This window comes from Geotrypetes seraphini, chromosome 6 (assembly GCF_902459505.1).
Source record: "Geotrypetes seraphini chromosome 6, aGeoSer1.1, whole genome shotgun sequence".
Classification (NCBI taxonomy): Eukaryota; Metazoa; Chordata; class Amphibia; order Gymnophiona; family Dermophiidae; genus Geotrypetes; species Geotrypetes seraphini.
The window spans coordinates 69,247,558-69,272,802 of NC_047089.1; the positions used below are offsets into that span (position 1 = coordinate 69,247,558).

At 45.2% G+C, this 25,245-nt stretch overlaps 1 protein-coding gene across 1 annotated transcript in view; it reads left to right on the forward strand.

The window, feature by feature from the left end:
• VWA8 (von Willebrand factor A domain containing 8) overlaps window positions 1-25,245 on the forward strand; it is a 428,432-nt gene that overhangs the window by 212,054 nt on the left and 191,133 nt on the right. The window contains exons 26-27 of the mRNA XM_033948297.1: window positions 1,034-1,185; window positions 18,521-18,629. Coding sequence (XP_033804188.1) covers window positions 1,034-1,185; window positions 18,521-18,629 — 261 coding nt within the window. The remainder of the gene's footprint in view (window positions 1-1,033; window positions 1,186-18,520; window positions 18,630-25,245) is intronic.

A 25,245-nucleotide genomic window follows, 5' to 3' on the forward strand; every position in this document is an offset into this window, starting at 1 on the left:
TTTCCAAGGATTACATCAGGGGTTGTAAAAGAACCAAGAAATTTATTTAAAAATTATACTGTATGTTACCTACATAGTTTATATAATAACAGGCATAAAATGTTAAACAAACATACATACAAGTTCAATTCAGTCTAGCAATACAAATGTATCGCCTAATGGCTAAAACCAAGAAAGAATAGTAATTTCCTGTTTTGGAGGAGCAAAACTAGCAAGAACGTATAAAATGACCATAGCCACATGCATTTTGCTGGAAGTAAGCAGTATTCTTTAGTAAGTTATAATGGCTAAGGGTGAGAACATTAAAAAATTAATAAAATTTATATTGGGAGTGTGCCTTTTGATATTTGATGTAAGGCATCCTACCAGCAGAGATGGTAGGAACATAGACTTGAACAGAATTGAGGAAGATATTAGACAAGCACAGAAGATCTTTTACAGTGGGGAAATGAGGATACAAATGGAAATAAGGGCTGACCTGTTGATTCAATGGCCATGCTTTGCATTGGCATGCTAGGACCTAAATTTGATTCTGTTGTCAGCATCTACTGCAGCATATTGGAGGAAGTCCTTATGCATGTCCCTCAGTTGAAGACTGTTGCTTATGTTACTTGGTTAACTGGGTTGGAAGGATATATAAAATAAGGGGAAAATCCCTGAGTAGTTGCAAATGAAGGTTCATGATACATGATCTCAACCTTGGGTCTCACTGAACTGGAGGCCCAAAGGACAAGGAAACTGCTAGGTACAGAAAAAGACATCTGTAGATAAAATAGTCGGCAGTAGGCATGAAAAGCTGCTAAATAGGTTTTGCAGTCTTTGGGGTCCTTTTACTAAGGCGCCCTAACTGATTTAGCGTGTGCTATCAAGCTCATTATATTCTATAGGCACATTAGCGGTTAGCACGCCTTAGTAAAAGGACCCCTTTATTTGCTGCCATATCTTATGTCAACATATTCACACCATATATCAAATGTAATAATATTCTGTAGCTTTATAGTATGATTAATGTATAATTTTAATTTTTATGCAGAAATTTCCAAATGAAGGACTTGCAAATGTAGTTCAAAATGTATTTGACTTTGATTCCTACAATCAAGAAATGCGTGAAATTTTGATTAACTCTTTGCACAAGAATGGGATACCAATTGGAGCAAAACCAACCAGTGTACAACTGGCCAAGGAGTAAGAGTAACTTACTGTTCTTACTATTTTATTATATTGTAGGTGTTATTTTTCAGCATCCTGATAATTAATTTAACACAGCCTGAAATACATAGCTATATTAATTTTATATATAAAGATAATATAGATTTTAATTTGTTTATGAAAATATGTGAATTCATTAAAGTTCCTGAATTACTTACTTTTTCCAGTTTGCAGATTGTAATATATACAGTTTCCAAAAAATAAAGGGAAATATTTGTTTTCTTTTTCTCAGTCTTTGTGTTGTTTTTTAAACTTATACGCTCATGTTACATATTTATTGCACTTTAAACAGCTATTAAAAAGAATCATTTTCATTGAATAGGTACTATGTTTAGAGAAGTGTTCATTATACTTTTTGGAAAAGATTTTTTGCGATGGAGTCTATGGCACAATCAGGATAGCCATCAAGCCACTAACTTCATCAAAGGAAAAAGAATACAAATATTTTTGTAATGGTACACATTTGATGAAAAGATATGCTTTGGTTTTGAAATAACTTGGTGAAGAACTACTTTGGGACTTTTTAAGTTTATTCAGAGATCATTAAAATATTTTGCACTCATAAACAATAATATAATAATCTGTAAAAATAATTTGAATGATTATGCTGACAACTGATTTGGGAGAAACAAATATTTCCCTTACATAATAAAATCTGTGAGTGATGCTTTAGGAGACTTACTGTAAATGAGATTACTGCACATTGAGATCCAAAGATCCTGGAACATGAAGTAATTAATCTTTTGTTTTGCTATCATAGGATGCTCACAAGACAATTTTATTGTTATTATAGAATAAAATTGAATTAAGTTTATAAAATTGAGTTAAAAATATAAAATTGTAATGCAAATATAGAGAATGAGAACTGGCCCTCAAAATAGCATTAAAATAAATTGTAGAGTTGTTTGTAGGTGACATTATATATATTATTATTAATAATAAAAATGTCTTGCTTATATTTCTAGGCAAGTTACAAATGAGAACTGGCCCTCAAAACAGCATTAAAATAAATTGTAGAGTTGATGTTGTTTGTAGGTGGCATTATATATATTATTATTAATAATAAAAATGTCTTGCTTATATTTCTAGGCAAGTTACAAACAACATACACAACTAAAACACAAAAAACCATACATTGAATACTATCCCTCCGATACTGAGTCTGTTGTGGTTTGCAGTTTTTTTTAAATAGGGGCTGCAATGAGTAAAACAAGTGGGAAAAGCATACAAGTGTTGGGAGACAGGTTTTCAAAAGGTGGGGCGGTTTAGATGAATAGAGAATTTTTCCTTTTAAACTGCCTTGCTCTGTTCTGTTACCACTGTCGGCCTAGCATTGAACATCCAGTAGAGAATGACGCGGGGAGCGATCCCCGCAGCGAACCGCTGCGTGGCTGCGGTTTGGCTGCGGGTTATGGTGACCGCATTAGCAAATCGCCGCAGACGCGGGGACAAATCCTTTCACCGCCCGCAAAAACGGTGAATAGATTTGTCCCCGCAGGCCAATGTCCCCCCTTCTAGGAACCGCTATTTACCTGTGTTTCACCTGCACGTTGCCGCATTGACTCCGCCCCCCAATATACTGGCTCCTTATTTGTCAGATCAACCCTTCCTGCCAATAGAACCCGCCCCCCCCCCCCCGACGATCGCCGGCAGGAAGGTGCTCAGCCCTTCATGCCGACAGAACCAGCCCTCCCCAACGATCGCGGCAGGAGGGTACCCATCCCCTCCTGCCTACCCCAACCCCCCCCCAACGGCCCTCCCGACGATCGCAGCAGGAGGATATCCAACCCCTCCTGCCAGCTCCCCAACAGCCCCCCTATGATCACTGGTAGGAGGGTGCCCAACCCCTCCTGCCGGCCCCCCCAACGGCCCCCTATATCGCCAATAGGAGGGTGCCCAACCCCTCCTGCCGGACCCTCCCCCAACAAACCCCGCCATCCCGAAACACCACCCTTAGTCTTACTTTCCAAGTTGGACCGGACAGCTCCTCGCTCGTCTGGCCAGCAGGCCTGCCTCCGTCCAAATGAGGCGGGCCCGCCCCTCCCCTCCCCTGCCTAACCCACAGGATCCTAGGGCCTGATTGGCCCAAGCACCTAAGGCCCCTCCTATAGTGGGAGTGGCTTTAGGTGCCTAGACCAATCAGGCCCTAGGATCCTGTGGGTTGGGCAGGGTAGGGGCGGGCCCGCCTCATTTGGACGGAGGCAAGCCTGCTGGCCATACGTGTGAGGAGCCGTCCGGTCCAACTTGGAAAGTAAGACTAAGGGGGTTCCGGGGTGGGAGGGTTCGTTGGGGGGGGGGTCCAGCAGGAGGGGTTGGGTACCCTCCTGCCGGCGATCTTAGGGGAGGCCATTGGGAGGACCGGCAGGAGGGGTTGGGTACCCTTCTGCTGCGATTGTCGGGAGGGCCGTTGGGGGGGGTCTACAGGAGGGGTTGGGTGCCCTCCTGCCGTGATCGCTGGGGGGAGGGGAGACTTGCAGCCGTAGCCGCGGTCACTATGCTAATCACGATTAGCATAGTGACCGCGATTAGGTACACGATTTGGTACACGATTAGGTACACGATTTGCCGCGATTAGGTACAGCGGCCGCGTCTACTTACCATGTAGGCTAGCATTGTAAGCATTAAAAGTACATGTCGTGTTTGTTTTTGTATAGTTATTAACTAATATTTAACTAAGTTTTAAAGTTTTAAAGAATGTTTCCTTTATACGTAAATAAAGAAAAGTATTTAAAATCGTACCCGTTTGAGGCTTTTATATATGCAGCGGTGACGGTGACGAGGCGGTGAATGGGGTTGCAGTGGCGGTGACGGGGCGGTGAATGGGGTGGCAGTGGCGGTGACGGGGCGGTGAAGGGAATGGCGGTGACGGGGCGGTGCAGAGGATGGTGAGACGGGGACGGGGCGGTGACGGGGACCAATTTTTTCACCGTGTCATTCTCTAACATCCAGGTCTAAATTAGTTGACAGCTGTCAGCATTTATTAAAAATAAATCAGCACTGACCATTGCCACTGTTAGCATTTATCTGAAATTGGAATTATAGAATCTTTGTGAGGGGTTCATGTTTGCACTGTGGAATTGCAAGATTAAACAGCTGTGTACATAACATCCTTTAATTTACATAAAAACATAAGAATAGCCATACTGGGTCAGACCAATGATCCATCTAGCCCAGTATCCTGTTTCTACAGTGGCCAATCCAGGTCACAAATACCTGGCAAAAATCCAAATAGTAGCAACATTCCATGCTACCAATTCCAGAGCAAGCAGTGGCTTCCCTCATGTCTGTCTCAATAGCAGAATATGGACTTTTCCTCCAGGAACTTGTCCAAATCTTTTTTTTTTTTTAACCAGCTACGTTAACCACTCTTACCACATCCTCTGGAAATGCTTTCCAGAGCTTTTCTATTCTCTGAGTGAAAAAATATTTCCTCCTTTTGATTTTAACAGTATTTCCGTGTAACTCCGAGTGTCCCCCTAGTCTTTGAAATTTTTGATGGAGTGAAAAATCGATTCATTTGTACCCGTTCTGCACCACTCAGGATTTTGTAGACTTTAATCATATCGCCCCACAGCCTTCTCTTTTCCAAGCTGAAGAGCCCTAACCTCTTTAGTCTTTCCTCATACCATAACCATGATATAATCTGAGCAGCAGTTTTTTTAAAAAAATTGGGATTATGAATCTTGTAGGATGGTTAAAGATATTAAGATGATTAAAGATAGTATAAATGTAATCCAATCCAGACATTTCAAATGTAATTAGCACACAACAGAATATTCTTGTACAATACCACTTTATTCCAGGACCAGTGGGCTATTTCCGTCTACCCACCAGGATCTTTAGGAAGCCTCAAAACTTCAGAGGCTTTAACCCCTCCCCCTCATCACTGTGCATGCTCCTCAGCTTATCAGTTCTTCCTCCTACAGGCCAGACTGTAGGAATTTATCTTTTTTGACTAAGTATTTTCTGGATTACTATGTGGGCCGCCCTGAGAAGATGGTTCGGGTGCAGGCCACAGTCTGAAGACTTTTGGATATTGAGGCCATTGAACCCATGCCGGAGTCAGGCTCGGGCTCTGGGAGATACTCGATATACTTCAGTCTAAAGAAAGGATTTGATGACTGGAGACCAATTCTGGGCCTCAAGTCGGTCAATACAGCACTGAAAGTCCCTTACTTCCATATGGAGATGGTACGCTCAGTGATAGTATCGGTGGTGCCTGGGGAGTTTCTAGCCTCCCTGGATCTGACGGAGGCATATTTCCACATTCCCATTTTCCCACACACCGGAAGTATCTGCGGTTCCATGTTCTGGGGTGACATTTCCAGTTTGCGGTGCTGTTCTTTAGATTGGTGACACTCCAGACCTTCACCAAAGTGACGGTGGTGGTGGCAGCCCATCTCTGCACCTTGGATGTCCTGGTTCACCCGTATGTGGATGACTTGTTTATTAGAGCTCCCTCGCTGTTCGAGGGGCAGCAGGCTGTTAATCATGTGGTACAGTTGCTGCAATGTCTGGGCTGGATGATGAACTTAAGAAAGAGTCACCTCGAGCCCACCCAGGATTTTGAATACCTGGGAGTTCGATTTCACATGAGCCAGAACAAAGTGTTCCTGCCTGTGTCCCTTCAGGAGAAGCTACAACAGGTTCTCAGGGACCTTCTGGCCACTCCGGTCCTAACGGCATGGCAGTACCTTCACATTCTGGGGACCATGGTGGCAAAGATCGATGTGATCCCTTAGGGCAGAGCACATCTGTGTCCACTGCAGGATGCTCTGCTTTCGTGCTGGATTCCACAGTGGGACCTGATTAATGCACCCCTGCCCTGGACGATGGTGCTGCGCATGGTGGTTGCGTCCTCTATTTGCTGTCCCAGGGACTTCGGATCTCGGATTGGGTGATCTTGTCGATGGATGTGAGTCTCAAAGACTGGGTAGCTGTATGCATGACTGTCCCCACCACATCTCTCCTGCCCGGGATTGTTTTGGGATTTGTGGCAGGAGGTATTGGGCATCCCTCCTTCTGAGGATTGTATAGGGGTTTGTGGCAGGAGGGATTAGGCATTCCTCCTGCCGGGGATTTTTTTGGTGTTTGTGGCTGGAGAGATTGGGCATCCCTCCTGCCGCAGAAATGTGGGGAGATTATGGGGTGGCGGCGAGAGACAGTGGGCATCCCTCCTGCCAGCCGACTTGCATTCATGTTTGGGGGTTCCCTGCCTCTGCCGCTCAGCTGATCGCAGCAGGGAGATTTCCTTTCGCGGTCAGTTTAGCAGCTGCATCTATTTGAAATGTAGGCCAGCATTTCAGTGGCCTACATTTCAGGCGCCTATCGCGGCTTTAGGGAGACGCCTAGGGCCACTTCTGGGCAAAACCATGCCCACACCCAGCCTTGAAGGAGCTTAAGCATCCCTAGGCACCTCCCTGCACCTGCGACAGATACCTCAGGTGTTGGGTAGTTTTTCTTTTTTTTTTTTTTTTTAAAACATGCATCCTGATTGGCGGGTTAGACAGCAGTATAACGCCTACCGCCACCTATAATCGGGAGGCTATTTATAGAATTTGGCCCTAAGTGTTAGTCATAGATGGAATAAAATTTATCACAATCTATAATACAAGAAATATGTCTAAATTGCATTTTTTTTCTTTGCAATCTTGCTGTAGATTACATGTTCTGTTTCCTTAATAAGAATAAGTATGTGATTGTAACAGTTGGCAAGATACAGTAGGTTATTTTAATGGACACATTTTCACACCATTCTAAACCAAACTTCAACCATCTGTTCCTCTCTTATATTACAGCTTAAAAAGACCATAATTCACATTTATATTTTATATGAGACATAAATTAATTCATTGTGCATTCATTTTCTTTGTCAAATACATCTGTTCTCAGAATAAATGGCTTTAGTAAAAATAAATTAATGCTTAATGCATTTGATTGTGTGACTTTCACATGCAAGATTATATAAGATGCTTTCTAGATATTTCCTTTGGTCTAATGGATAAGCAAAAAAGACAAATATATTAACTTTCAGCTCCAAGAAAACGTGAAATAATAAGTCTCAGACAAATAATACTTTCATTTTTTTAAAACACTTTGGGGAAAATTCAATAAAAGGCGCCTAAAGTTAGGCATTTAACTTAGGCCCTCTTTTACTAAGCTACCATGGCCTGGAGTGCTAAATGCTCCAATCGCTTATAGGAATTCTATGAGCATTGGCACATTTAGCGCTTTGGGCTGCAGTAGAAACCTCTACCGTGGCTTAGCAAAAGGGAGGGTGGGGGTTAATTAGTAAATTGGCTTCAATAATGAGCTTTAACAAGCTTATAATTGGAAAAAAATAAAATTTGGGAGTCAGGCGCCTATCTTCCTAGGCATGATTCTACAAAAGATAGGTGCCTATCGGCCCTTAACACAAAAGTAGGTGTGTTTAGGAGATGGAGAAAGACTTAGGCATCACTAGGTGCGATTCTGGCAAATGGAATAAATGTCTAACTACCCTCATTACAAGTGCTCCCTCCTATCAATTCTTCAGGAAATCAATTAAAACCTATCTCTTTGATAAATTTCTCCGACTATCCCACCTCGCTATATCACTGAATTACCAGCGGTTATACCTATCCTCTCTCGGCTTACTAATGTAATCGAACCTTGTTACCAATGTACTTGACTTATTTTCTTTAATATCGCTGTATATGTACATTCTCTTCCTCTGTAAACTACTTGTGGTTTTGCGGTATACAAATAAAGTTGTTATTATTATTATTATTATAGGCCTTTAAAACCCTGGCCTACATTATAGGCACCTTGGTTTTAAGTTAGGCACAATTCCGTAAGTGTGATTGACATGCAATAGGTGCCTATTTTAGGCTCCCACTACAGAATATGGCCCTTTATGATACTTGGATCTTTGAAATTGTGCTGCTCCAGTTTTGATAAAATTGTCAAAGCAGTTTTGTATTTGTTTTAGGCCTCTGTTTGTGTTTTGATTATAAATTTGCTATGTATTTGTAGTTAATAAATCTTTCAGCAAATGCATGTTGTTACAAAAAACTTTTTGAATAGGACCTTAGCATTCCAAGCAGGATTAATGAATTCATGTTTGAATTTTCTTCTTTCTCTATTTCTTACTTACTATCAATTTCGAAAAGATCTTAAAACCCACTTATTTAAACAATATAATATACATTATTGATTTTCATATTATCATGTAGTTATAATATACTTTTTATCTTTTTATCCTTACTTATTTTAGTTTATATTGTTTTCCTTAATAGTTTTAATGCTTGTATTAGTTACTTAGAATTTCATTATATATGATGTTATTATTATATTGTATGCCGAGTACCTATTGTGTAAACTGCTATGAACTGCTGGTTAGGTGGTATATAAAAATAAATTTATTATTGTTATTACATCATAAGTATAAGTTCTTTCCAGAATTTATAAAACTTGAAGACTAAAAGAGGATAGAAATTTTGTTTAGTGTCAAACCATGAAGATCAGATAACATTGTAAATAGATAACATTGTACCGTATTTTCACACATATACCGTGCACCCGTGTAAAACGCGCACATGGGTATAGCGCGCGGGAAACCTAAATTTATGTAAATAAATTATTATATACCGTGCACACGCGTATACCGCGCATGCTGCTCCATGAATTTAAATCTCCTTCTGCCGTCCCGACTCTCCTTTCGCCGCCCTGTCCTCTGCCCCGAGTATCCTCTCGTCCCGACTCTCTTTTCGCCGCCCTGCCCCGAGTCTCCTATCGTCCCGACTCTCCTTTCGCCACCCCCCTGACATCCGATTCATCCCCCAGCACCCCCCCCCCACACACGGAGAAGCTGCCTACCGTTGGTTCCCGATGCCAGTGAGCCCTGCTGCTTCCTCTGCCGGTGGTCCCGCTCCTTCTCTGAGCCCTGCGCTGCTTCCTCTGCTGGCGGTCCCGCCCTTTCTCTGACATCAGAGAAGGGGCGGGACCACGGCAGAGGAAGCAGCGCAGGGCTCAGAGAAGGGGCGGGTCCGCCGGCAGAGGAAGCAGCAGGGCTCACTGGCATCGGGAACCAACGGTAGGCAGCTTATCCGTGCGGGGGGGTGGGCGCTGGGGGATGAATCGGACGTCGGGGGGGTGCGAGCGGTCCTTCGGGTGTGGCAAGGGGATGAATCGGACGTCGGGGGGGGAGGGAACTATGTAAAAAAAATTTGTACAACACGCTCACGCATATAACGCGCATGGTTATGCATGGTTTGTAAAATCATGTATAACGCGCGCGTTATATGCGTGAAAATACGGTAAATGGTATTTGAGGCCTTTAAAATACCATTTTGGATTTTAAGTTTAGTTACTGTACACTTCAGCCAAGATTTGACAAGTAATTTTAGGAGATACACAGACAAATCTTTGAGTTTTAAAATCATCCCTCCTACCCTTGGTTGATTTGTTTAATGTAATATTTATTGAGCAATTAGCAAGAACAGGGACAAGCAGAGTAATAGGCAATACAACAAAGAACAGGAGAAACTCTACTTAATAATTGAAATCAACTGACATTGTACAACATCAACCATTTACAAACCAAATTCCCTTCCTAAACCAAAACTCCCATCCCAAGCAAACCCTCCCAAATCCACTTCCTCCCCCCAAGAGTACCATAATAATAGAAGCATGAAAGGAACACAGGATAAACTGAGTGCAAAACAAATCAAGTATTCAATATGCTACTATGTACTGTTGGGATAAGACTGTTCCAAAATGGTTCCCAAACAAAAACATTCCACAATAAGGAGATTAAATTAGGATTACAATATGGCTCCAGATAAAGGAGGATAGATTTAGTCATTGAAAACAATGGACGTAAAACCCAGATGTCTAAATCCATCCTCCTTTTTCTAGAACTATATAGTAACCCTGAGTTAAATCAGATTCCACACAGTGCTCCAAAGACAATGTATGGATCATATAAGAGGGCCACAATTGTTCCATAGGAGGTTCAGTAGATATCCAAAGAAAAAGGATACTTTTCAGATCTATCAATACAGATCGATTTAAGAACTGTTATAATCCTTTCTTTACTGGACAAATAGTTGGAGAAAGACCAAACACCAGCAATATCGATGTGTGTACTTGAACTTGGAAAACTGATACATAATCTGTAGACAAATAGTATCTGATGACTTTTCAGAACTATATGCAATTTGAAAGATGCCCCCATAATATGATAGTTTATAAATCCCAATCATTTCCATAATTCCTACCATGTTGAATCCCCCTTCTCTTAAGAAGACATGGACGTTATTTAAAAATACCATTGTGGAAACCCAGACCAGATGTATTCCATATATTAACAAAGTTGGAAAGAAAAGAGAACAAGAGCCAGCATGGTTAAAAGCTGAAGTGAAAGAGGCTATTATTAAAGCCATAAGAACATTCTTAAAAAATGGAAAAAGGATCCAAATGAAGAAATAAGCAACATAAAGCATTGATAAAGAAGACTAAAAAAGAATATGAAGAGAAACTTGCCAAAGAGGCAAAATCTCATAATAACAACTTTAAGGTACCATGTTTCCCCGAAAATAAGATCTTAATATAAGCCCTACCCCCAAAATAAGCCCTAGTTAGATCGCCCCCGAAGACCATCCTGTCTGCCATGCAGCTGAACCCCGCTGACCCTCCCACCGCAAGACCAACATACCTCCCTCCAAACAGCAGCATCAGCAGCACTTTAAACAGGCTGCTGAGCAGTCTTCTCCCGCCAGGTCCTACTCTCTGCCGCATCACTGATGATGTCATCAGCGACGTGGCACAAGAAAGACCCTGGTAGGAGAAGGCTGCGAAGTAGCCTGTTTAGAGTGCTGCCGATGCTGCTGTTTGGAGGGAGATATGTTGGTCTTGTGATGGGAGGGTTGGTGAGGTTCTGTGTGTGGGGATGGGAGGGAGGGATAGAAGCTGTGCAAAGATTCTGCTGCACAATGGATGGGAGGGAGGGATAGAAAAATGCTGTGCAAGGGTTCTGCTGCATGGGGGGATGGGAGGGAGGGATAGAAAGATGCTGCAGAGAGAAGGCACAAGGGGATGGGTGAGAGGGGGGAGGAAAGATGCTACACATAAGTACATAAGTAGTCGCCTCCGCCGGGGCAGACCAGAGGTCCATCCTGCCCAGCGGTCCGCTCACGCGGCGGCCCATCAGGCATATTGCCTGAGCAGCAGTCCCTGACTAATTTTATGCCTACCTCTACACTTATCTCTAAACCTTCCACTGCTCTTATCTGTACCCCTCAATCCCTTTGTCCTCCAGGAACCTATCCAGGTCTTCCTTGAAACCCTGTACTGTGCTATTTCCTATCACGGCTTCAGGAAGGGTGTTCCATGTGTCCACCACCCTCTGTGTGAAAAAGAATTTCCTTGCGTTTGTTCTAAACCTGTCCCCCTTCAATTTCATCGAGTGACCCCTTGTTCTTGTGGTTTCTTTCAAATTGAAAAATCTGTCCATGTCAACCTTTTCGATGCCCCTCAGGATCTTGAAGGTCTCTATCATATCTCCTCTGAGTCTCCGCTTCTCCAGGGAGAACCGCCCCAGCCTCTTCAGTCTGTCAGTGTATGTAAGGTTTTCCATACCCTTAATCAGTTTAGTTGCTCTTCTCTGGACTCCCTCAAGCATTGCCATGTCCTTTTTGAGGTACGGTGACCTGTACTGTACACAGTATTCCAGATGCGGGCGCACCATAGCCCGGTACAGTGGCAGGATGACTTCCTTCGTTCTGGTCGAGATACCCTTCTTAATGATACCTAACATTTGGTTTGCTTTCCTCGAGGCTGTGGCGCACTGTGCCGATGCCTTCAATGTCGTGTCTACCATCACTCCCAGGTCTCTTTCCAGGGGGGGGAGAAACAGGAAAAAGGAAGCATTGGGGTGATGGAGAGGAAGGGAGAGATGATCATTGTACATGAAAGAAATAAGAAATTCCCCAATAAGCCATAGTGCATTTTTTGGACCCAAAATTAATATGACAGTGTCTTAGTTTTGGGGAAACACGGTACATCAGAAGCAGAAAACCTGTGAGAGCATCCATGGAACCATTAGATCATCAAGGAACAAAAGCGATGTTCAGGAGAATAAGGTCATAGCAAAGAAATTGAATGAATTCTTTGTTTTGGTCTTTAAGGAAGAAGATGTAAGAGATTACCTGAACTGAAAATGGTTTTCAAGGGTGAAGATGTGGAATAACTAAAAGAAACCTAAATGAAACTGGAAGACATACTTAGCTAAATCGACAAAGAATAATAAATCATCTGGACTGAATGGTACACATTTCAGGTTACTGAAAGAACTCAAACAACCCTGGACCATGTCTTCAGCAGCAGACTGGCTAACCTACTGAAGAGGGCTTTACACTAGAATTGTTGGAACAGGATGATCAAAGCCCTCAGGCTAATGAATATAAGCCCTCAGGCTAATGGATCACTAAATACCACTACACAAATGGGAAAAGGGGCAATGTCTGGAAAGCAGTATATACTAATGTTCAAAGTATGGGAAACAAGATTTTGGATCTAGAGACTGTGATGGAAGAGGCTGAGTTGAATTTAGTGGTGAGATATACCGTATTTTCTTGCATATAACGCGCGCGTTATACGTGGTTTTTACAAACCGCGCATACCCTTGCACGTTATACGCATGAGCGCGTTGTACAAAATTTTTTTTACATAGTTCCCCCCCCCCCCCGACGCCCGATTCATCACCCGGAAGGAGCGCTCGCACTCCCACCCCGAAGGACCGCTCGCACCCCCACCCGAAGGACCGCTCGCACCCCCACAGCCTCCCCCCTCCCCCATGGAGAAGCTGTCTACCTTGTTTCCGGATGCCAGCCCAGCTGCTTCCTCTGCCGGTGGTCCTGCCCCTTCTCAGAGCCCTGTTCTGTGCTGCTTCCTCTTCAGGCGGTCCCGCCCTTTCTCTGATGTCAGAGAAAGGGCGGGACCGCCGGAAGAAAAAGCAGCACAGCAGGGCTCAGAGAAGGGGCGGGACCACCGGCAGAGGAAACAGCTGGGCTCGCTGGCATCCGGAAACAAGGTAGACAGCTTCTCCATGGGGGAGGGGGGTGAGGCTGTGGGGGTGCGAGCGGTTCTTCGGGTGGGGGTGTGAGCGCTCCTTCGGGGTGGGAGTGCGAGCGGTCCTTCGGGGTGGGGGTGCGAGCGGTCCTGCGGGGGAGTAAATCGGACGTCAGGGGGGGGGCATCAGGCTTTCAGGGTAGGGACAGGACTTCAAGGAGGGAAGGAGAGTCGGGGCGGGCGAAAACAGAGTCAGGGTCTCCAGAGGAGAGTCGGGGCGGGCGAAAGGAGAGTCGGGCAGCATGCGCGGTATACGGGTGTGCGCGGTATATAAAAATTTATGTACATAAATATGTGTTTTTTGCGCGCTATACCCGTGTGCGCGTTTTACATGGGTGCGCGTTATCTATGTGAAAATACAGTACATCTCACCATAACTCCCTTATTATTTATAGTGATCCCTCCAAACCTACTATACCCACCTATCTACCACCCCAGTAGCCCTTACGACTGTAGTTAGCACTTATATGGCAACATAGTAGGATTTTGGTGGACTTGCACCTCGCAAAAATCTGAATAAAACAGTACATACCTGTCTGTAGAAAAGCAGCATTTGGTATGGGAAAGGTTAGTAGAGCATCACACAGCCTGGTGGATGAGCTAATGAGCCATAGAGAGGAGGAGCTAAGTCCTTAAGATTCTCTATCAAAAACCTACCAAATTCCTGCCACATAAGTGCTACCTGTAGCCAATAAGGGGCTTTTTGGTTAGTAGACAGCTGGGTATACATTTAGTAGATTTTAGGGCAGTGTATCACAAGCTGTGTGCCTCCTGAAATTTCAGGTGTCCTGCGGCACACTGGGGAGGAAGAGAGGCATCTGTATTTTTCGACCCCCAAAAAAGGGGTGCATCTTATGGACCGAATACACCGGGTGCTCACCCCACCCTACCCCCCACCAGCCTGGTACCTTTTTTAAGAAGTGGTGGTCCAGCGTGGTCTGCTGCTGGACGGCTGCCTCTCTGTAGAGCGACGTGACACACAATGCAGGAGCGCGACCTTTGCACTTCCTGCCTGGTTCCACGCTGCTCTGTGATTGGCAGGACCGTGCTGGACCACCGCTTCTTAAAAAAGGTACCAGGGGGCCTTTCTTTGGGCGGCTTCGGGAGGTCTTCGGACTGCAGGCTGCTTCTTTGGGCTGCGGGCGGTTTCAGGCTGCAGGCTGCTTCTTCAGGCTGTTTCGGGCTTCCCAGCACCAGACACACCAGCCCATCTAACGCACCTATGTGTAGAGGAGGAAAAACCAAGAAGAAAAAAATTCTGAACCAAATTTTTTTTTCTTGGTTTTTACTCCTCTACAGGTGGGTGCATCTTATGGTCAGAAAAATACAGTCTATTCCATATAGAGGACCACCAGAATTGAGAATGCAAAAGCCAATACCTTCCTCATAATTCTGATGATATCATACAGAGTGTCCACTATATAATTTACCCCAGAGAGGAGCATTTGAGGATCTTTGTTGATCTCTGGGTCTGAGGCTTGAGACATACAGGTGTAGCAAGCATTTGTTACAAAGGAAGTCACAGCTGCCACCTTAATCCCTAGAATCAAGGCTTCAAATTGCCTTTTGAAGAAGTAAGTCCACTTTATGGTCCTGAGAATCCTTTAACCTCAAACCTCCTTCACTAGGCAAGATGTGCGTTTGGTGGCCTGAGCCACCAGCAAATCCACCTTCAGCTGAACAAACAGCTGCTGGAAATCCAGAGCCATTGGGTAAAGCTTGGCCATAGCCTTAGCCACCCACAAGGACCCTTCTGGAGGCTCCCAGTGGTCTGTGACCAGCTTTGTTATGTCCAGATGTGAAGGAAAGAATCCAGTCACAGCAACAGAGCTGCTCGTAACTGAGCACTGAGGTGAGATGAGGGAGCTTGAGGAACTTCAGCTTCATTTCTCTCAGAGAGGCAGAAATAATGCCCGAGAGTGTAAAGGCTTAGAAAAGTCAGCACACTGTGGGGTATTCCCCCTGGTCCAGGGCCATTGCTGCTCTCTTACAAAGAACCAGACTCTGCCAGCGAAACTTCATCCCGGAACAAAAGTAGTATAGAATCAGACTTTCCATTCTCCCAGTCTTCCTGCAAGTGACAGTCTAGATGGGAAGAGGAAGTATCAGCCCTTTATACATTTACTTGTGGAGTCCCTCAGGTTTCATTTTGGCCTTGGTTCTCTTTAATATTTTCATTACCCCTTTACTTTCTCTCATACAGTCCTTTGACCTTACAGTCTATGCTTTTGAAGATGACAATCGGATCCTTTCTTTTAACCTTGGCTGTCTACAAGCTACTGCAGAACTCAACATTAAACTTACCATTACTTCTGCCTAGCTCTTTGAAAATAAAATGAAATTGGAATTATGAAAAATCTAAAGCATTTGTCTTCTCTAAGAACTTTGTATCATCTATTATTCCACTAATTTAAATTGCAGTACATCTTGTACCATTTGTACAACCAGAGCAGGGTGTCATTCTGGACTCTGAATTATGAAACGCACATATCCTCAGTTATGACATGTTGCTTTTTAAACTTCAAATGCTTAGATCAGTTCATCTTTTTTTACAACCAGCACTTCACACACTGATGCATTCTTTAGTGTTAAAGAGCCTTGGCTACTGTAATGTGCTGTCTTATGGAATTCGGGCTTCAGTCCTTAAACAGCTTCAAATCATTCAACATATAGCCAACAGGCTTATTGCCAAATCAAAAAAAAATTTGATTGAGTGGACACCCCCCACTCTTCAAAATGCTCACTAGTTGCCTTTCCTGCATAGAATCACTTTTAAGATATTATATCTTGTTAATAAACTTCATCACATTGGCCCTCCTCCTTTTCTCTCCTGATTGCTCAAGCCATACCAATCCACTAGAGTACTCAAATCATCACAATCAAATTAGTTATTTCATCATATTTGCTCACAACATATAACAAATGCAATTTTTAGTGTAGTTGGGGGCACTCTGAAATGCTTTCCACTTCCTTTGTGTTTAAAGCACTCTCTGCAAAGGTTCAAGGAAGGTCCGAAAACCTATCTTTTTAGTGACGCTTTCAATTAACTTTGGGATCCTTTTTTTCCAGTATGTAATCATGATGGATTGGGTGTTGTCATAGTCTGTAAGAACATATTTAGATTTTTTCTCCTTTATAAAATATTATAATCACTTTTTCTTTTTTGTTTTTGATATTTCTTTAGTTTGTAAGCTGCTCAGAAATAGACAGGATATTTAAAATAGAGAATGACACGGTGACAAAATTCATCACCGTTCCCTTCCCCGCGGATAACCGCAGGAAACCATCTTCATGTCATTCTTTAAGGCGAGAGGGAAGAATCAGAGTATGAATGGCCACAACCACTGACCCTCAAGCTTTGCTTTGAAGAATGCTGGTGTAGAAGGACTGAGGTTGAAATAGACACTAGAAAATGACATGGGATTATTTCCCGCGGGGACGGGAACGGTGATGAATTTTGTTACCATGTCATTCTCTAATTTAAAACTCAATAAACCTGGAAACCTCTTTGGCTCAGTTCACCCGTGCTCTTCTTATATACCTCAATACACACAATTGTTGATATGACAGCCTAAAATTATAACTTAATATACAAAGAAAAAAAGACTGATGTTGAATGCACCACCCCAGTAAGGGCACGAAAGAAATTCAAGTAAGGGCCTGGGTGTATGAGATCTTTTTTATTTTTTATTTTTTTTAATTCTTTATTCATTTTTACAACTTACAACAAGTGTAATCGGAAATAACATTTAAACTTACAAACATCACTTGAATTTCTGTTACAATCATTTTAAATTAATGAAATTTATCCCCCCCACCCTTACCATATCATATATAATCACATATATCATATAATATATTCTTTTCTACTAATCCAAACAATTAATATAAGAACAGAACCCCCCCACCCTCTCATTTGCAATTGTATAATTAAGGGGAAAATGTTATTTACTCGTTACAATAATCTGTTAATGGTCCCCAAACATCCTTGAATTTATTAAAATGTTCTTTCTGTATGGCAGAATATTTTTTCCATCTTATATATATGACACAAAGATTACCACCAAAAATTAAAGTTTAATCTACTCTAGTTCTTCCAATTAAATGTAATTTTTTGAATGGCGATTCCAGTCATAATTAGCAAGAGCTTATTATTTTTTGAGGATATTTGACTCTTTGCCCTCATTGACATGCCAAATAAAATAGTATCATATGATAGGACCACCGGATTCTCCAATAAACTATTTGGCCCCATATTGATTTCCAGAAATCCAAAATAAATGGACAATAGAATAATAGATGATCTAGAGTCCCAGCTTCAAGATTGCAGTGCCAACATCTATCAGACTTAGAGCTATCTAATTTATGTAAACGAACAGGGGTCCAAAATGCTCTATGTAACAGAAAAAAACAGATATGAAACATAATTTTTCCTTCCTTGTCATCAGCAGCAGACGAATACAGAGACAGTGGGATTGTAGCAAAGCAGTTCTCAGTAGGGCAGTACATTGAACAGAACTTAGGAAGAAGGAGATACCAAGACAAGCAGTCCGCTATCTTCAAAGGAATTGAAGGAAGAGTCAAAATAGGATCGTTATCCCCCTTCAAAAGCAAGAGCCATTCTACTTGAAGCAAAAACTAAACCATGAAGGCAAACCTGCGAAAGCATGGGGGTGATGACACAGAACTCGAGCCACCAGAGTCCCCCCAGGAGAAAAAGGAGAACACCCCAAAATGGAAGGATTTGAAGCCAAGAACAGGCCTAAACGACGAGAAAAGAATCTTATCCTCATGACTCCTACGTTGTGTGATCATTCAGGGTCCATCATTTAATTGTGCAAATTTCCTGAAACAAGTAATGGACAAAAATCTGAAGCTATTCGGCCAGTGGCATTTATTTCCTATAGTGCAAAATATTATACAAGCTAGAGGGGAGAAGTAAATGTTTAGCTCTAACCAATAGAGATTTATTCCTGTGTGTAATTTTTACACACCTATGAATTTTTCACCTAATTGAGGACTCTGTGTAAATCTCAAAATACATATGGCTCCTGGTAGTAAGTATTGCTAGTACATAAGTCTTGTTGAAATGTAAAGGATACAGCAACTTCACTAAAATAGCTATAGAGAGTGTGTGATTCTTCTATGTCACTAGTAAAGTACAGAGATGACCATTTATGCTGAAAACATTATTTTATAGGTTGCCACTTCCAGATTTCAAATTCAGTGGCCACTGGATAATAAATCAAGCAGGAAGTGCACGTCGACAACTTTTATGCACAACAGAAACTCATCCATTAAATGTAAAGGTAATCATTTTTTACATGGATACATATCTAGCCACTTTCTCTAGCTGTAATGATAATAGAACAGTGCAGCACTGTATTGTGTACCTCTGCTTCTTACCAAGCATGAAATTGCAATCAATATATTGAAGGGAAAATTTACATTTCTCAGTATTTGAACTCCAGGACTCTCTAGCCTCAGCTAAAGTCAACATCCATGACTCCACAATAGAAAAGAAGGTGTCAGGTCAAAACCGCGGAAGACAAAGGCGCGCGCCGACAACTGAGCGCAGCGCGGAGGCGCGCGCTGAAGAAAATAACTTTTTAGGGGCTCCGACGGGAGTGTGTGTGGGGGAACCCCCCCCCACTTTACTTTATACAGATCGCGCCACGTTTTTGGGGGATTGTAACCCCCCACATTTTACTGAAAACTTCACTTTTTCCCTAAAAACAGGAAAAAGTTAAGTTTACAGTATAATGAGGGGGGTTACAACCCCCCAAGCCACCCACAATGCCGCCGCGATCTGTATTAAGTAAAGTGGGGGGCTCCCCAACAAAACCCCCCGTCGGAGCCCCTAAAAACTGTCATTTTCTTCGGCACGCGCCTCCGTCTTGCGCTCAGTTGTCAGCGCACGCCTTTGTCTTCCGCGGTTTTGTCTAAGAACCAAAAAGAGACTAGGCAAAAATAGGATTCATAAGAGAATAACAGAGTGGAAACGAGTATATTAGAGGCTAACCGGGGGGGAGGGGGGGGTCACGTGATGCGCGCGTGTTGATCGGACGTGTGCTGCTGGGCTCCGCGCTCCGATTCCCTTATATCAGCGAATAACAGCATTTATCTTTTTTTTTTCTTCGCCTCCCTGCGCGGCCAGCGCAATTCGTCTCCCGCCGGGAACCTCGGAGGGAGTTTGTCGAACCGGTTGAGCCCCGGTATGCCCATTAAAGCGGCCAAAGTTGTTAAGGGCAAAATCTGCACGCCGGACCCGAAAATGGCGTCTGCTCCCTGTGCTGCACCGCCGGAGGTGGGAGACTGGGCTCAGGAGATATCTCGCCTGGTCACGACCGCTCTGGAGGACCGACTAAACAAATTGCAGTTGGCGGTGGAGGGCATCCATGAGAAATTTGAAGCCCAGGCTCAAAGGTTGGGGGCGGTGGAAAAGCGTATTTCCGCCCGAGAGGATGAGGCCCTTGAGGAACGGAGGCGAGTTGATGGTCTGCAATCCCAGGTGACGGCCCTCCAAGACAAAGTGGATGACCTGGAAAACCGCCATCGGCGAAATAACCTGAGGGTTGTGGGGCTCCCGGAGCTGAAGTCCTCCGATGAACTTTATAATTTCTTTCATTCGTGGCTGCCGGAGCACCTCGGCCTGGAGGTCTCGACGGCCAAATTTGTGTGCGAGAGAGTGCACCGTCTGGGACCGGCTACGGGGTCTAACTCTAAGCCTAGAGCGGCTATTGCCAAATATGTGAACTGGTGAGAGAAAGAACAAATGCTGAAAGCCTATCGGGCAGCCGGCAATCTGATGTACGAAGGAAGCCGGCTGCTGCTCTTCAATGACTATTCGGCACGTGTTTCTTCCCAGAGGCGGGAAATGGCGCCCATCTGCACTTCCCTACATCGAAAAGGGGTTCGCTTTGCTCTGGTTTACCCTGCCAGCCTGCGGATCTGGAGGGAAGGCAAGGTGCACACTATGCTGACCAAAGGGGAGCCACAGCGATTCCTCGATGCCCTTAATGCTGCCGGTCCCTCTGGGGAGAGTGGTGGAGACTCGGCTTCCTGAACTTGGCGATGGCATGCCCATGCAGCTGCGGGGTGCATGACTAGTTGCCCTAGTGGTTTGCACTTCTCTCTGACTGGCTGTTTTTGTTGGGACCGGTGCTGCTTGAGTCTCCTCTTTCTCCCTGTTCTAGTGCTTTAGCATTTATTGAGATATGAGGATGAGCTCTTGGAGGTCTTGCTGGTGCTGGCATTCACCTCTCGAGTGGAGAGTGCTGTGGGCGGTGGTCCTGCTGTGGTTCTGCCTTCTTTGCATTCGCCCGCTCTTGCTCTAGAATGCCTGTTATCATCCTGCTGGGTTTATGTGAAAGGGGGGTGGGGAGTATGATACTGTTTTATAATGTTTTTTACCTTGATATAATACATGAAACATGTTTTGTACTGCAAATATCGGATCGTGGACTGCCCAGATCCATGACCTCTCTGGTTTATGTTGTCCCTTATGGGATTTTGTTTTGCTGTTCCATTTTTTTGGGGTTTGGTGGGAGTCCTGGGGGAGTTTTCTCTGGGGTAGGAAGGGGGGACAGGGTCATGTGAATGGGGGTGAGTCTGGAGGGGCTGTGGGGGGTGAGTGGTGGGATGTATGGGTATGCTTGTGGAGGGGGGGTGGGGAGTTGAGTGGTGGATCTGCACCTTTCGCTTTTTTCTGGTGGTCCCCGTTCTCCAGGCGGGGCTGGAGGACGTTGGGGGCTGTTGTTCTACTAACAGGGCCCTATTTGCAGAGAGGGGGGGGGTCTTAGCTGGGGAGGCCCTCTCTCTTCTTTTTTCTCACTTCTTCCTATTTTGTCATCTCGTACTTCCTTTGATAATGGTTAATCTCCGCTTTTCTGCTTATAATGTAGATGGTATTCATTCCCCCGTGAAGAGAAAGAAATTATTAAATTGGTTCAAGCGAAATCACATTGATATTGCATATTTGCAGGAGACTCACCTCTCTGGTGCTGAGCATGCCAAGTTGCGAAGGGACTGGGTGGGCGAGGTGTGTTCTTCTTCTTTTAACTCCAGACAGAGGGGGGTGGCGATCCTGTTTCATAAACAGCTGCCCCTGCACATCCATAAAACTCTCTCGGATAAAGAGGGCAGATATGTGTTGGTGTTGGGGGAACTCTGGGGTCAGAAATGGCTGTTTTGTAATCTCTATGCCCCTAATGTCTATAGTCACCGCTTCTTCTCTGGGCTCCTGGCTAAGGTAGCTCAGTACCCGGACTACCAACTCTTGATGGGGGGGGGACTTTAACATCTCGGCTGACCCCGTGATGGACTGTAAGCCGGCGAGGGTGTGCCCAGGGGACCATAGAGCCAAGGGGGTCAATTTTTTGATGGATCAGCTGCATTTGTTGGATTTGTGGCGGACTTTGCATCCCACTGAGCATACTTACACTTTCTACTCTCACCCTCATGATGTTTATACTCGCTTGGATTACTTTCTGGCGCTGCCCTCACTGCTCCCGCAGGTAGAGCATGTTTCTATAGAAGAGGTTCCATTATCCGACCATTCCCCGCTGATACTGTTGGTCCGGCTTACGAATGATACACCACGGCGGGGGTGGCGGTTCCCGAGCCATTTGTATAAGGATTTGGAGTTTCACCGGTATCTCAGGGAACACTGGCTGGACTATTGTTGCCATAATGGTACACCTGACATTGACCTGGTAATATTTTGGAAGCCTCGAAGGCCGTACTCCGGGGGCACATTATAGCTTATGTGTCTCGGGCACGGCGACGACAGGAGGCAGATCTTTTACGGCTTTCTGAGGAGCTGAAAACTCTGCGACAACGGCATGTCACTACGCTCTCGGCGGCTGATAGGCGTCGGCTGGAAGATGTCCGTTCTCAATTGGAGGTCCTTCTGACGCAGCGGGCCCATAGGGATATTTATTTCCAATGATATCGTCTGCATCGCTGGGGGGGGGGGAAGGCTGGGCGGTTGATGGCTAATCTCGTGCGTCCTCCTCGAAAACAACAAGTCATTTTGTCAATTAAAGATCAGGAGGGTCGTCTTTATACTGGAGCAGGGACATTCAGTCCCAATTTGTGAAATTCTATGAGACTCTTTATTCCCATCGCGAATCCCTTGATCACAATCGAACGGAGTTTTTCCGGGATTTAGCTTTGCCTCAAGTGACCGCTGCCCAACTTGATCTTTTGAACGCGCCGGTTAAGGTGGAGGAAATTCAGTTGGGTATCAAAGCATTGAAACTCACGAAAGCGCCGGGACCTGATGGGTTTGGGCTAGAGAGTTGCGCGGGGACAGAAATCCCACCCGTCCCCACCCGTCCCCGCCAAAGTCCCACCCATCCCCACCCGTCCCCGTGAGGACTCCCACCCGTCCCCGCGAGGAATCCCTCCGTCCCCACCCGTTCCCGTGAGGAATCCCCTACGTCCCCGCGAGGAATCCCCTACGGTCCCGCCCATCCCTATAAACTACAGAAATAGTTATTTCATTTAATTATGCTACTGAATTAAAGGCTCTGGTAGAAACTCATTTAAAAATAAGCAAAAAGACTTTATTAATTTGGAAATATTAATTGGGAAGAATACATACTTTGTAAACGGGTTTCTACCAGAGCCTCTAATGTTTATAAATTTTTATCAACACAACTAATATACTACTTTATCCTTAAGCAAAAAAAAAAAAAAAAAAAAAAAATTTTTTCCTACCTTTGTTGCCTGGTTTCTGCTTTCTTCATATTCTCATTCAATTCCTTCCATCCACTGCCTCTCTTCTCTCTGTGTCTTCCATTTGCTCTGTTACTGTGCCTCTCCCTTTCTCCCCCCTCCCAAATTGGTCTGGCACCCATCTTTTCCCCTCCGCTCCCCCCATAGTTTGGCACCTCTGTCTTCTTCCCTGCCAGGGTCTTCTCCCCATTCCCTCTTCCCCATTTCCTTCCAGTGTCCTTCTCCCCCACCATCTTCCCCATGTCCTGTCAGGCAGCATCCTTCTCCCCCTTCTGCCTTCCCCATGTCCTTTCAGCGTCCTTCTCCCCCCTCTGTCTTCCCCATGTCCTTTCAGCGTCCTTCTCCCCCCTCTGTCTTCCCCATGTCCTTTCAGCGGCCTTTTCCCCCCTCTGTCTTCCCCATGTCCTTTCAGCGGCCTTCTCCCCCCCTGTTTTCCCCATTTCCTTTCAGTGGCCTTCTCCACCCCTGTTTTCCCCATGTCCTTTCATTGGCATTCTCCACCCCTTTGTCTTCCCCAGTACTTTCAGGGTCCTTCACCCCCCTCTGTCTTCCACATGTGCTTTCAGCATCCTTCCCCCCCTCCTCCCGTTTACCCCATGTCCTTTCAGCGTCCTTCTCCACCCCTTTGTCTTGCCCAGTGCTTTCAGCGGCCTTCTCCCCCCTTAAGCGTCTTTTCTTCTCCACTCCACCTTTCCTCCCTCCCTGCCCCTTACCTTTGTGGCGTTTCCGCACCCGACCGACAACAGAACAGGCCCGGTCGGACAAATCTCCCTGTCCTGTAGCCGCAAATCTAAATTACCTTCTTACAGCAGCTGGAGTATTGAAGCTGCTGTAAGAGGTAATTTAGATTTGCGGCTACAGGGCAGGGAGGTTTGTCGGCCGGGCCTGTTGTCGGTCGATCGGGGGACCTGACCGGCTGTGCACATTCTTTGGGGCGGACCGCCCCCTCCCCCCTCTTTTGTTCGCCATTGCCTTCTTCCTACCTGCCCTGCCGCACACAGCCGACCGGAAGTGTTCCTGATGTCAGCGCTGACGTCGGAGGAAGGGAGGGCTTTGCTTAAGCCCTCCCTCCGACGTCAGCGCTGACATCGGGAAGACTTCCGTTCGGCTGTGTGCTGCGACAGTGCAGGTAAGGAGGAGGAGACTACCCTCGCGGCTCGAATGCACTGCGATCCAACCCCGCAGGAACCCCGCGACCTTCGGAGGCGTCCCCACGGGATCCCCGTGACCCTAGGGGGCGTCCCCATGGGATCCCCGTGACCCAAAGGGGGAACCCGCGGGATCCCTGCGTGTCCCGCTGGATTCCCGTCATCACCGTTCCCGTGCAGCTCTCTAGTTTGGGCCCGAATTCTATAAGATAGTGGCGGACTTAATTCCTCCGGCATTGGGGGAAGCTTATAATGCATTGCATTTGGGACAGGGCTTAGGCCTGAGAAACATGGCCCATGTGGTTTTGCTTCCTAAACCGGGGAAGGATCCAGCACAGGTGGGATCCTACCGCCCGATATCGCTGCTTAATCAGGATGTTAAATTACTGGCTGCTATATTGGCCCGCCGTCTGAATGCTGTCCTCCCTTTGTTAATTCATGAAGATCAGGTGGGCTTTATTCCGGGCAGGTATGCCTCTATGAATCTTTTCCGGGCCTTGATGGCATTACACTCGAGACGGGGGACAGGGAGTACATCGGCTATAGTTGGTTTAGACATGGAAAAGGCCTTTGACAGCATTTCCTGGCATTATTTATTCTGGGTTCTGCAGCAATATGGATTGGTCGGCCGCTTTCATGAATGGATTCGTAGTTTATATCTCAACCCGCAGGCGTGTTTGCTGGTGAATGGGGGTCTTACCGCTTCTTTTCCTTTGGGTAGAGGCACTCGGCAGGGGTGTCCTCTTTCCCCTCTACTTTTTATGCTAGCCCTCGAACCTTTGGCGGCCCGGCTGCGCATCGATCCTTCCATTCGGGGAATTCGGATAGGTGACAGGGAGAGTCGGATTAATCTCTTCGCAGATGACATCTTACTCTATCTTGATCATCCCCTCGATGATTTGGAGCGAGTGCTCGGGGTGGTTCGAACTTTCGGTAATTTCTCGGGCCTGCGGGTTAATTATGCCAAGTCCGAGCTGTTGCCTCTGGATTCAACTCATGGGGAGGCATGGCACTCCGCTTTTTGAATACCGCCTGT